At 44.3% G+C, this 12,474-nt stretch overlaps 2 protein-coding genes across 4 annotated transcripts in view; one reads left to right on the forward strand and one right to left on the reverse strand.

Annotated features, from left to right (window-relative positions):
* LOC135904197 (synaptotagmin-10-like) overlaps nt 1-12,474 on the reverse strand; it is a 368,678-nt gene that overhangs the window by 182,026 nt on the left and 174,178 nt on the right. The window lies entirely within an intron of this gene.
* On the forward strand, nt 2,416-4,051 carry LOC135904209 (uncharacterized). Its single transcript, XM_065434849.2, has 3 exons — nt 2,416-2,518; nt 3,028-3,163; nt 3,602-4,051. Exon 3 carries the CDS (start codon nt 3,608-3,610, stop codon nt 4,031-4,033), a length of 426 nt encoding a protein of 141 aa, XP_065290921.2. The 5' UTR covers nt 2,416-2,518; nt 3,028-3,163; nt 3,602-3,607; the 3' UTR covers nt 4,034-4,051.

Raw genomic sequence — 12,474 nt, forward strand, 5'->3', positions numbered from 1 at the left:
ATAGTAATTTCCCGATCGTGAAAGTAGCCGGCGAATAAACGCAAAGTGCCTCGTGTGACCAGTCGCACCACAATTCTGCGTGCATTTGCAGACTGATTTCGAGCTCGGAAAAACCATTATGTAGCATGTATTGAGCAACAGAAAGCTGTTTTTTATGCCGCTTTACAATTTTCTCATTGACAGTATTCATTTATTGTAATATAAGGAAAGTTGAATAATTATTTACGAGTAATTATCTAATTAGGCGGAATCAAAAAATAATTTGAGTATCTCCAAGCGACAGCGAACAACAATACCTTGGTTCTCTCCAGCTATGTGACATTCGTGTAGTTTTAAACTCTGGCTTTAGTTAGCTGCATATTGTCGCGCAGAAGTGACGGTGAAGAAAACAGCAAAACTGTGAATGATGAAACTAGCTTGTTATTGGGCTAGCCTGTTGCCTGAAAAACAAGCTACACTCAAAGAACAACGATAGTGGGGAGCACAGTCGACGATCGCCGAAATTCTGATATGCCAGTCAAGCGCGTCGGGTTTTATTAAACATGAGACATCCAAGGTCCCAAAGTAATCGTAGGTGCACACGTGTCTTCCAGAAAGTTCTACACAATTCGCGTCGCAAATGTCGCCGGCTTAGAGAAGCTTCGGGAGAAGCTTGTCTAATCCGACGGTAGATGGTGGTAATCCGATGGTAATCCGATGGTAGATAGAACCATCGATAACATTGACGAAACTTCCCGTACATGCGGGCGCATCCCGCGCTGAGTGATAACATTTGGTATACGGTGAAAAGCGGTCACCGGAAAAAGATAACCAAGTACACGTGTCAATATATAGTTCTTTTTTCGTTGGGCTGACGACACGATCATAACTACAAGGGCAGCAGTGTTGGCACGTTGATACTCCGTAAGCAATAAAAACTCAGTAATAACAACGCAATAACAATAATCAAAATTGGAAAGCTTTACGCGGCGATTTGAAGCCTCTAAAAGTCACGTTCGCAGAACGTGCAGCCTAAATACTGCGAGATAAGAGGGTAATCTTTACCGAACGTGCAACTTGGAGTTGTTGTAAATGGTGATAAATACTATGGTAACGGTGCAGCTAATTTATTTGATGAGCATTTTGTGAACACCGGTGCTTCAACTTCTGCATCTGGTTTGTGCCCTGAACGTAATCTTTAAGGCTATATTAATCATCGTGTCAGCGAGACCATTTTTCTTACGCCTACGTCTGAGAGCGAGATTTTTTTTCCGTTCTTAATTGTTTGAGTAACAAATCAGCGGCTGGTGAGGACGACATTAAAGCCCAACTAATTAAAGCAGTTGCTCACTAAACTGTGTTCCGTTGGAAGACATTTGTAAAAATATATTATCCACGGCAATTGTTATTTGGAAAATGAAGATAACTCATGTTGCTGTGATTTTTAGTGGTGGAAAACACAAAGATTTAATAATAATAGCGAAATTTCGGTACTGCCTGTATCCTTTAATGTTGCTAAACGTATTATTTGTAAGCATATAAATAGTTTTTTGCCAGATAAAGGCATTACCTCGGATAAAAAATGGCTTTCAGAAGAATAACTCAACTGAAATGGCTATAATAAAGTCAGAGATACAATTATCAATAATATCGAATAAGAAAGCTTACGAGTGGTATATTCTAATACCCCTGTCACACGGGCGTTTGGAAGGCCTTCCAACCGATAGTCATTTGACTCAAAGGTCAAGTTCGAGCTGCTACACGGGCGGTTTCGAAGGCCGCCGAGTCAATAGTCTATCGAGTCAACGGAGCACCTTACAACTCTATCGAAATCTCGATGGCCTTTGAGAAACGGAAACGGAAATAGCGCTGACGTGCCCTCTCGTTCACAGTGCGCCCGTACTCACGGTTAAAAAGAACAAATCAAACCAAAATGCTCTAAATATACTATATATGAGTGTTATTAATTATTCAATAAAGTATTTTTTGCCACTTGATACGTGCGAACTGCACATACTCTCGACAACAGCGACGTGCTTGTGTTCCTTCCTCCATGTTGTTTAGTACACTCTCCCTCTACTCCAGCTACCGTCATATCGCCGCCATATTGCTCTCTGCATTGTGTGTTTTTGTCTGCGTACTTTCTTGCTTCCTTTTCCTGTTGCGCCTGTTTAGTTTATCTTGCAGTTTTTTTTTATCATTAACGTAATAGGTAGTGTATAACTTTTTTTTTCCTTACCTCACAGAGGCGTTTTCTCGGGCGAGTGAATTTTTTTGCGTGTGTATGTGAGTTTGAAATGGAGCGCGCCCAACCGCAGAAGAAAAAAAAAGTAGCGCCATCGCAAGCGCGGCAGCTATGGGGAGAGCGCGAAACGGAGCTCCTCATAGATTTGTGGGAGGACCGCCTTATGGACCTACGCCGTCAGAAGAGAAATAGCGGCGTTTACGACGATATCGCCGCGGCCCTGCGGCAGGTGGGCTATGAAAGAACTCGGCTGCAAGTTCACCACAAGGCTGAAAATCTTGCGCAGACTTATCGGTAAGCGGCTTTCATAAATTTGTCCGATCACCTTACGATTAACCGTTTGCAGGGGCTTGGCCGTGAGAGAGAAAGGTGTTTATTGAGAAAAAAAAATGAACAGGTGGATCTTTGCAAAATTTCATTTGTCGTGGAATTTTTGTTCCGCCACCCCATGACACTTTTAATGAGCCGTAAACTCGGCCTCGAACGAGCATACCTTTTCAAGAATATTGCTTGTGCATGATGCAGTTGGTTAGTGTCGAAACTCAAGGTAATTGACTAATGTGACCTCAGAGGTCCGATGCGGAAAGTTACACCGCAGCATACTGTGCGAAAATTATAGTCACGTGAGGAGGATTTCAAAAAACAATTTCGTTACGTTCGAATAAAACGTAATAAGACTCTCTGGTGTTCCTGTTCCACTTATCGATACCTCGGTTAGGCGAATTTGATCAGTACATTTTTGTATCTGTGCCCGCACATGCATCTTTATAGTTAACCAAACCTTCTCTTTTATAACATTTCAGGTTTTGGCTGAAAAATCAAAAGACTGGTGCTGGCGCCATACCTTGGACGCATTTCTGGAGAATACACAGTTTTCTGGGGACACTCCCGGCCAACGACCCATCAAGGGCTCAAGAGAGCCAAGTTACTGTTGAAGAGGTATAGCATTTTTTAAAAGCCTCCAGTAAGTGTAGAATAATCTGTGAAGCCATTCACTTGCTCGATGACGTAACTGAATGTGCGCAAATTGTGCTATTACATGCTACTTTGTAGGATGAAAGTGCAGCATTGTCGTAAATTGTGGCTCATACTGCTGGTTGCAGGTACTACTTTTCCATGCATGTACAGTCCTCAGGATAGTATAAGCGCATAAAAATAATAGCTGTTTGCTGGCACCCAGTCATTGCAGTAACGTAAAAGAGAGGCGAGGTGCGTTCCCATTTTGTTGGCGTTCTCTGCTTAACTACAACACTTACAATAGAGTATGCATCGGTGTGCGTATTATTGCGTCAGAGTGTTGAGACCCATGACGGAATGTCATCTTTCAAAACATTCTGAAGTTATCAAAGATGCAAGTAACATTAAATCATTGTGCAGGTCATCATGGAGATGATAAACGGCGGCGAAAATGCAGTCGTTGACATAGAGAACAGGCTGCAATGGGAGGAGAGTGCGCCCATCAGACCTCTGGACAGCCCAGGACCGAATTCTCCGTCCACGTGCAGCCCGGCCTCCAGCAGTCCGGCCTCTCCCAGTCCGGCATCCTCCAGCCCGGCCTCCTCCAGCCCGGCCTCCTCCAGCCCTGCCATCAACAGTGCCACCCCTGCTAGTGTGGCTACTACAAGCCGGGGTCCAAAGAGGAAGGCGGGTGATGACTTCAAGCAGCAGATACTCGCTGAACACAAACTGCTGAGGGAGCAGCTGGTGGCGAGCCATCAGAGACAGTACGAGCAAAGAGAGCGACACATGCAAATGCAAGAAAAGTTTTTTAATTCCATGTCAAAATATTTAGAAATTAGTTCCAAATAAAGTTGCTGTAATGAAGTAGGAAATGGAAAATGCAGCATCCACCCAATCGCAACAGATTGTTACAAAGGAAACCTGTTTGGTCAAGAGTGTACGGGTTTTCATTGTAGGAATTTGCTGCAATTGTATGGATGCCTCATTTTCCATTTCCTACTTCACCCATCTTGTGGGTTTTGTACAAAATACTTTCTTCAATGTGTGCTAAATCGCTCTTTTGAGTACAGAAGAATACTTGTGCGCTTAGTAGAAATTAACTTCTGCTAGGTGCACAAGTATTTGATGATGACAGTGGACTCACTGACCTACCAAAGCATGAACGTCCACAAAGCTTCAGCATAAAATTCTCAGCTCTGCTGGAAGTGCCTGACAAGAGCTGCTCCCACATCACTGCCTGTGCCTTCCTCAGCATCTGTGCTGTGGTCAGGCTGATGGAGGCCGCCATCATTGTTTTGAGCCTCGACCAACCAGTGTTGGAGCACAGTGTCACCAAAATGTTCGCACACATTGTTCAGAGCACAGCAGGCACGAATGACAAGGCGGGCATTGTCGATGTTGCACTCCATCCTTTTCAAGATAAAGCGAAATCTTGCCTTGAGCCTACCAAAGGCATTTTCCACAATCCGTCGGGCTTTGGAAAGGTTGTAATTAAATAACATTTGTTCTTCACTTAACTGTGTCCTGTGGCTGAATGGCTTGATCAGGTTTACAGTGAGTGGAAATGCTTGGTCGCATAGTATTAAGGGTGGCACAGCTGTACCACTGATTGTTGCTAGTGGTCGGCGGAACAGGGGGCCCTTGACTGCGTCTGCTAGTCTTGACCGGTGGTACACATATGCATCGTGGCAGCGGCCAGGAGAACCCACATTGATGTACCGGAACCTATACTTGTGGTCGACCAGTGCGAGGAGGATGATGCTGTACCTGCCTAAAAAAAGACCTCATTAATTCGGATTGGTAGTATTTACCCATTCTCCGTACTCTAAAAATATGACGTAGCTTGGAAGCTGTAGGTGATGTAATGAAAGTGCACACCATATCAGAGGTACGACTTACCATCCTTTATAGTTCCTATAGTCGGTGGCGCTCTCCCTGGGCGGTGAAACGGGGAAATGGCACCCGTCTAGTGCTCCTATGGCTTGCGGGAATTCCAACGTGGCCGTGAACTCGCGAATGTGCTCGGCCATGCTTGAACCTGTGGGCATCTTGATCCACTCCGCCTCCATAGTGTGGATAACAGCCTCGCACAACTCTCTGTAGGCCACGTTGACGGTTGAGCGTCCCACAGCAAACAATTCGGCGACACTACGGTCTTCAGCTGAAGAACACAACCGGTACAAGCCAATCGCGACACGTTTATCGAGCGTGATGGCTTCACGCATGTTCGTGTTCTGACGCTCGAGCAGCGGTCTCACGGCGTCCACGATGTAGCGAAAAGTCGCCGGCGTTACGCGGAATGCACGTTTGAAAAACTTCTCACCAAGCAATGGCACAGTCTCCTCAAACCACCTCGTCCGGCGAGAGAACGACCATCTATCTCTGTTGACGCTTCGTTCGGTCACCGAGTCTATCGTCATCATCAAATTGTTGACGATCAGCAGCTCTTCCTCGATGGCGTCGGCTTCCGCTTGTGCCGCCTCAATCTCGACATCAAGCTGCATGATCGCACCCATATAGGTTATCATAGCAGTCTTGTCAACTTGAGCTTCTGTCTCTCTGTCACCCATAGCGGTAGAGCCAGAATGCAGTCGAAGCGCAAGACGCACAATTACTTTCTCTATGGTCGCACTTTGAAGAGAAACATGTGCACACACACCAGAACGGCAGCCGCATCGAGTGGAGCGAACGTTGCCGCAGTTTCGTTACTCACCAACTTAAAAACTAAACATATATGTATAGCAATGTATAAACATTTTTTTAGTGTATAAACAAACATAAGAGAAATTATAGTGCTTTTAATCGTTTTTAATGTTGTTTAACTTTTTGTGACACGAAAACGAAAATAAAGGGCCGCAGCGCCACAAAATTTTGCAAGAAACGCCTGAACCACTCAACGGCCTTTCAAAAATGCCGTGTAGCAGCGCGACAACTCCTTTGAGTCGATAGAGTTGTGGCGTTTCGAAGGCCGTTGACTGGAAGGCCTTCCAAATGTGCCCGTGTGACACAGGTATTAGACTTTCGCCAGGCCTTTGACAGCGTAAAACACATGTTACTAAAGAAACTGGAAGTATTCGACGTTCTAGGCATAGCTTTAGAGCCTATGCATAGCTACGTTGAATATCGATCCCGTTATACGCGCATTGGACGAACCAAGATGTATGCACTAAAAGATAAGCAGGGTAATATCATCAGCAATCTCGAAGATATTTTTAAAGCAGTGGAAGAATTTTATACTGACGTGTACAGTGACCAGAGGAGTAAGGACACCTCAATTACAAATAGTAATGAACAGGATACAAAAACTCATCGTATAACTAGCGATGAGGTCAGAAGGGCCCTGCAAGACATGAAACGAGGTAGAGCGGCAGGAGAAGATGGAATAACAGTCGATTTAATCAATGATGGAGGAGACATATTGCCTGGAAAACTGGCGGCTCTTTGTATGAATTATCTATCGACTGCAAGGGTCCCTGAAAACTGGAAGAATTCAAGCATTATACTAATTCACAAAGAGGGAGACATTAAAGAATTGAAATATTATAGGCCCATTAGCTTACTCCCAGTATTATAAAAAAATTACCAAAATAATATCCAATAAAATAAGGGCAACACTGCGCTTTAGTCAACCAAGGGAACAGGCTTGCTTCAGGAAGGGATACTGTACAATGGATCACATCCATGTCATCAATCAGGTTATGGAGAAATCCACAGAGTAAAATAAGCGTCTCTATTTGGCTTTCATAGATTACGAAAAGGCATTTGAATCAGTATAAATACCAGCAGCCATAGGGGCATTACAGAATCAAGGAGTACAGAACGCTTACGTAAATGGAAAATATCTACAGAGGTTCTACAGCTACCTTAATTCTACATAAGAAAAGCAGGAAGATACCTATAAAGAAACGGGTCAGACAGGGAGACACAATCTATCCAACGCTCTTCACTGCGTGCTTAGAAGTATTCAAGCTATTAATCTGGGAAGGCTTCGGAGTAAAGATGGATGGCGAATATCTCAACAACCTTCGGTTTACCGATGGCATTGTTCTATTCAGCAACAATGCAGACGAGTTACAACAAAAGATTGACGACCTTAACAGAGAAAGTGTAAGAGTGGGGTTGAAGATTAATATGCAGAAGACAAAGATAATGATAAAAAGCCGGGCCAAGGAACAAGAGCTGAAGATCGCCAGTCGGCCTCTAGAGTCTCTGAAGGAATACATTTACCTAGGGCAATTAATCACACGGAACCGCGATAATGAGAAGAAAATTCACACAGGAATAAAAATGGGATGGATCGCATACGACAGACATTACCAGCTCCTGACTGGAAGCTTACCATTATCATTGAAATGGAAGGTGTACAATCAGTGCACTTTACCAGTGCTGACATATGTGGCAGAGACTTGGATACTGACAAAGAAGCTTGAGAACAAGTGAAGTACTGCGCAACGGATAATGCTAGGCATATCGTTAAGAGACAGAAAGAGAGCGGTTCGGATCAGAGAGCAAATGGGTATAGACGATATCCTAATTCACATCAGGAGGCAAAAAGGGAGCTGGGCAGGTCATGTTATGCACCCGTTAAATAACCGTTGGACCATTAGGGTTACAAAATAGGTCCCAAGAGAAGGAAAACGCAATCGAAGATGACAGAAGACTAGGTGGAGTGATGAAATTAGGAAATTTGCAGGCGCTAGTTGGAATCGGTTGGCGCAGGACAGCGGTAATTGGAGATCGCAGGGAGAGCCTTCGTACTGCAGTGGACATAAAACAGGCTGATGATGACGACAATGATGATACGCGCACTTCCTTGCAAGGGTACAGTTCTGAAAAGAGGCTAAATAAACACTAAGTACCGCAAGGCTCCATTTTAGGGCCGTTATTCTTTATTATATACGCAAAGGACATAACACACGTTGCATAAACAGATGAAAGAATACTTTGCGCTGCAGACACTAATGTCGTTTCTTTGCCGGGGTACACCTTCAGGAACTATAACTTGCCGCAAATTACTGGTTAGGAAAACTTTCCAAGTGACTATATTTAAATGAGATTGACTGAAGCACACACACAGAAACCCAGTTTACATTTATTTTGTTGCAAGAATGAGGAAATAAATTACGACGTAAAATTTTTCTATTGTGGATCACAACTTCAATATGTTCAAAGCCATTCGTTCCTGGGTGGTAAATTTCATAAGAACCTCAGCTTCTCAGAGCACATAAATAAGTTACGCACTAAGGTAGCACAATTTTCTGGCTTTATACAACGAATCCGGTACTGTGTACCCGTCAGGCTTATCAGACAACAGCAGTTTTCGCTTGTAGATTCGCATCTTAGCTGCTGCCTCTTTGTATGGGGAAATGTTGATAAAACTGATATAGAAAAACTGACGGCATTACAAAGGGGAGCTCTTCGGTTGCTAAACTCTTCAAAGCAATACGTACGATGTCCTATATTTATGATGCACTACGACATTCTCAGTATTAGGGACTCTTAGAGAGCAAAGACCAACGTACGGCTATTTAAAGACGTCTTCAGCAACTTCGAACAATTTTTCAAATCGTTACCTTAGTAGAGACATAGGATAAAGCCTACGTCGCAGTTGAATACTAATGAAGAACGCAAGGATAAAACTATTGCACGCAAACTATCAATTAAAAAAGAATGTGTCTATGCAACGCGCACCCTAACATTGTTGCCGAAGCTAGAAATTGTAGAACAATTCATAAATGTTAATATGCAATACTAAAATTGTACTTTTTTAACCACGACATGTTAATGACTAATAATGGAGTTTTACATTGTTCGATGCTGATAGTGATCTTATCAATGTTACATTCTAAAATGTTTAAACGTATGATTGTAAGAGAATGTTTTGCTTTTGCAGTGCTGTACTAAATTATTTGCATCCCCTTTGGCAAGTAATTGATAATTTACACTGTGCTTAAAAATTGTGCTGTGAATAGTTTTGATGGCGCCTTCTTTTAGTTGTATTTTATTTTATTAGTATACATACTTGTAAAGTGCTACTTCTGCTGCTATAGCTCGGTAAAATTCATAGTAAAGAGGCTTACGCCCTCCTTTTGCCTTACCTTGCGGGAGACCTTGGCATTTGGTTTACCCCCCTCTCTCCCCCCCCCCCGAAAAGAACAATAGAGCGTAATGAACAATGTTGGCGCGTTTCACGCTTTGCGCACTAAGTGGTGCGGCTTGAACCAATGTTTAATATTTGCAGCACTGTTATTTGCAGAACTGATATTTGCAGAAACAAAAAATATGAACTAGACGATCGAAACACAATTCCTAACATAATGTTGCCACGGTCTGCCTGCGCCTGTTTTTCTACTCATGTCGCGCCAACAGCCAGGGACGACTGGCTTTATCATGGGATGTCAATACTCGTGGTTTTCATACTGAATACGCCATAACTACTTCTCGCTTTTTTCTTATACTGCGAGCTGATATATTCATAGCGCGCCGACGTCTCAAGGGGTATGAATTATTAACAGTGTAACTGGTAACTCGAATAAAAGGCATGAAGTGACGCATCTCGGGAGTGTGTGTGTTTGTGTGCCTTTTTCTGTATGCGTCTATTCGCTATACGTTATTACTTAAAAACTACGGAGTTTCTTTAGGTGGCGAAAACACCGCAATGGGGGACTTCATATCAATATAGGCCACGTAGGGTTCTTTGACGTGCACCTCTGTCCACGAGCGTTGCTCTCTTTTCCTCCCCCGGGCCGCCACGATTTAGACCAAATCTGCGGCCTCAAGCACAGCAGCGTAATGGACGGCCACAACGGCGGGTGCGTTTCTTAATTCTTACTTACGTTGACGTTCACGAGCGGTCATCAGATGCGGTCGCACCGCGTGTCCAAATGAGAGCCCCACATAGAACAACTGTTGATTCAAAAGGCTCTCGAAACGTGTTCAACTGTGTGCGCCCATTCCGACCCCGGGATCGCGAAACGCTCCTTCGCCAAATGGAGCGACGTTCGCTTACAGAAACTTTGAGCACCCCACGAACGTCGTACACATTACATCGAAACAGTGTTTATGCAGCAGACGCCGTTCCGCTTGATATGCTACGGAAAAAAAAACACATAGAACTGGTTGCGAAAGCAGCGTCGGTCACAAACTGGAGCATGCACGTGCCGGGCCCTTCGCATAGTGTCTCTCTCAGCGTGGAAGCGAATGAAACGAGAGCACCAATTGTTATGCCCCTGCTGATGGCGCTATTGGTGCGAACGACGAGCTTGCGAACGCTCGAGTGCGGATTGGGTTTCACCGTTGACAGTTACGCCGTTAATGTATATGGCTCCGCAATGGTCCGCGGGGAAAGCGGAAACAACAGCGCGCGCCGAATAGCGTCGCCTTGGGACGAGGTGATATATGGCTGAGAGACCTGCCATTCGTCGTGACGTCCGCAACGCGATACTGTTCATTTGCAAAGTGCGAGCACCCAACGGTGAAACACGCGCGGCACCTCCCGTGCAACCCAAGGCCCTCTTCGTTTCTGTGTAATGCCTGGGCACGTGTCGTTCCCGTTGGCGCACCTGGAGTGGCGAGAAAGAGGATTCCGTGTGTATGTTATTCGGCATTCGCCGGATGCCGAAGTCACTGATAATCGAGGATACAGTCAGATAGTTGCAGAAAGTACATATATATATATATATATATATATATATATATATATATATATATATATATATATATATATATATATGTATATGCCACTTGACAATGTAAAAGAACAAGCGCTCTGAAAACATCCTAGCAGGATTACTATTGCTATTATACGGGGCACAGTGAAAGAAGTTACTCTACATGGTTTGACTAGTCGAAAATCACAGCAGGTAAAGCTTGCTGCGTGTATAGTGGATAGCTTCAGATTACCCACCTGTGCACGTTTAACGTGCATCGCAGGCACGGTAAACAAGTCTTCTTGCATTCCTGCTCCCCCTCTGTAGTGCTGTCCTTGCACCTCTCTCTCCAACCCCCGCTCGACCCCCTCTATTTCTCTTTTCCTTCCTTCTATTCCCCTGCTCCCTTCCGCCATCGTATGGTGTACAACCGGACTCCTGACTGGTTAACATGCTTGCTTCAGTTTTATATCTTTCTCTCTCTCTCCCACTGATCCCCCTGATTGCGGCTGGTGCAATCTGGAATCAAACCTGGGACTTCGTGTTCCACAGAACATCAGCGCTAAAGTGTCACCACGGCGGTTACGAAAGGAATGGAATAACACATGCGATTATCCTTCTCAGTTTCTCAAAAATCATCACAATAAATGTTGCTCATGGGAGCAGTCTCCGCAAAAAGCAGATTCGAAGACTGCGGCAGTACTTCCACCTCAAGATAAACTAGCTGACGCATTGCTTTGTTTCCTTGGTGCAAATGGCCCACCAACCCTGGGCAAAATGTCTGCCATTTGTTATCCAGCTTTTTCTGTAGCACTGGTTGCACCCACTAGCTTACTCGCACCATGCTCACCGCGACGAGCTTCACGGAGATGCTGATTTAGCGTCGCACATCGCATGATTTATTCTGTACTTTTTTTTGCTCGGCAAATGATCTAAAAATTACACCACTGAATCTGTGCTTTTGTTCGAACACCTTAGCAGCCTTCTATCCTTATCTGCTGACGTCATTCTCTATCGTGCAACGAACCTGCCCTGACGCCCACAAGTGCGTACCTCACTATGTCTTCTCCACGTATGTAACTAAAAAGGCAACGCCAAGCTTTATTGTTTTTTCACTAATTCCTTCGGGACATGGGAGTGGTGGCGAATATTTTTTTGCTTAAGTAGAGAGTATTTGGGGGACACAGAGTGGCCCCGCTACATGGTCGGCGTCCCTAGTACGGGATACCGCAGACGAGGCTCCTTCTCACGCCAGTTTCACCAGAGCCATTGGCCTAAAAGACAAGCTCTAGACAGCATTCCATAATAATGCACTTTCCTGCACTTTTATTTTGTTTTCGGGCCTTTCTGTCCCGGAGATCCTTTGATACGCAGAATAGCAATAGGCGCCTACAAACACGCTCGAAGTATCCTCTGCATTTTATTGAGCAGCTTTCTCTTTCTCATCTTTAAGGTACCTCCCGACACATACAGGGATTCAAGAGAATGTTTGTGCAATATCTGTGCCCTATTTTTGTTTTTCTGTCTGCACCTATCGCGCACGAAGTGCGAACACTTTCTTTACTCTACGTGAGGACCCGAGGCTTCCAAAGCGATTTGGAAAGTTTAAGTAATGTTTTTGCATCATTGTATTTAACGCAA

This window comes from Dermacentor albipictus, chromosome 10, assembly GCF_038994185.2.
Source record: "Dermacentor albipictus isolate Rhodes 1998 colony chromosome 10, USDA_Dalb.pri_finalv2, whole genome shotgun sequence".
In the NCBI taxonomy this organism is placed as follows: Eukaryota; Metazoa; Arthropoda; class Arachnida; order Ixodida; family Ixodidae; genus Dermacentor; species Dermacentor albipictus.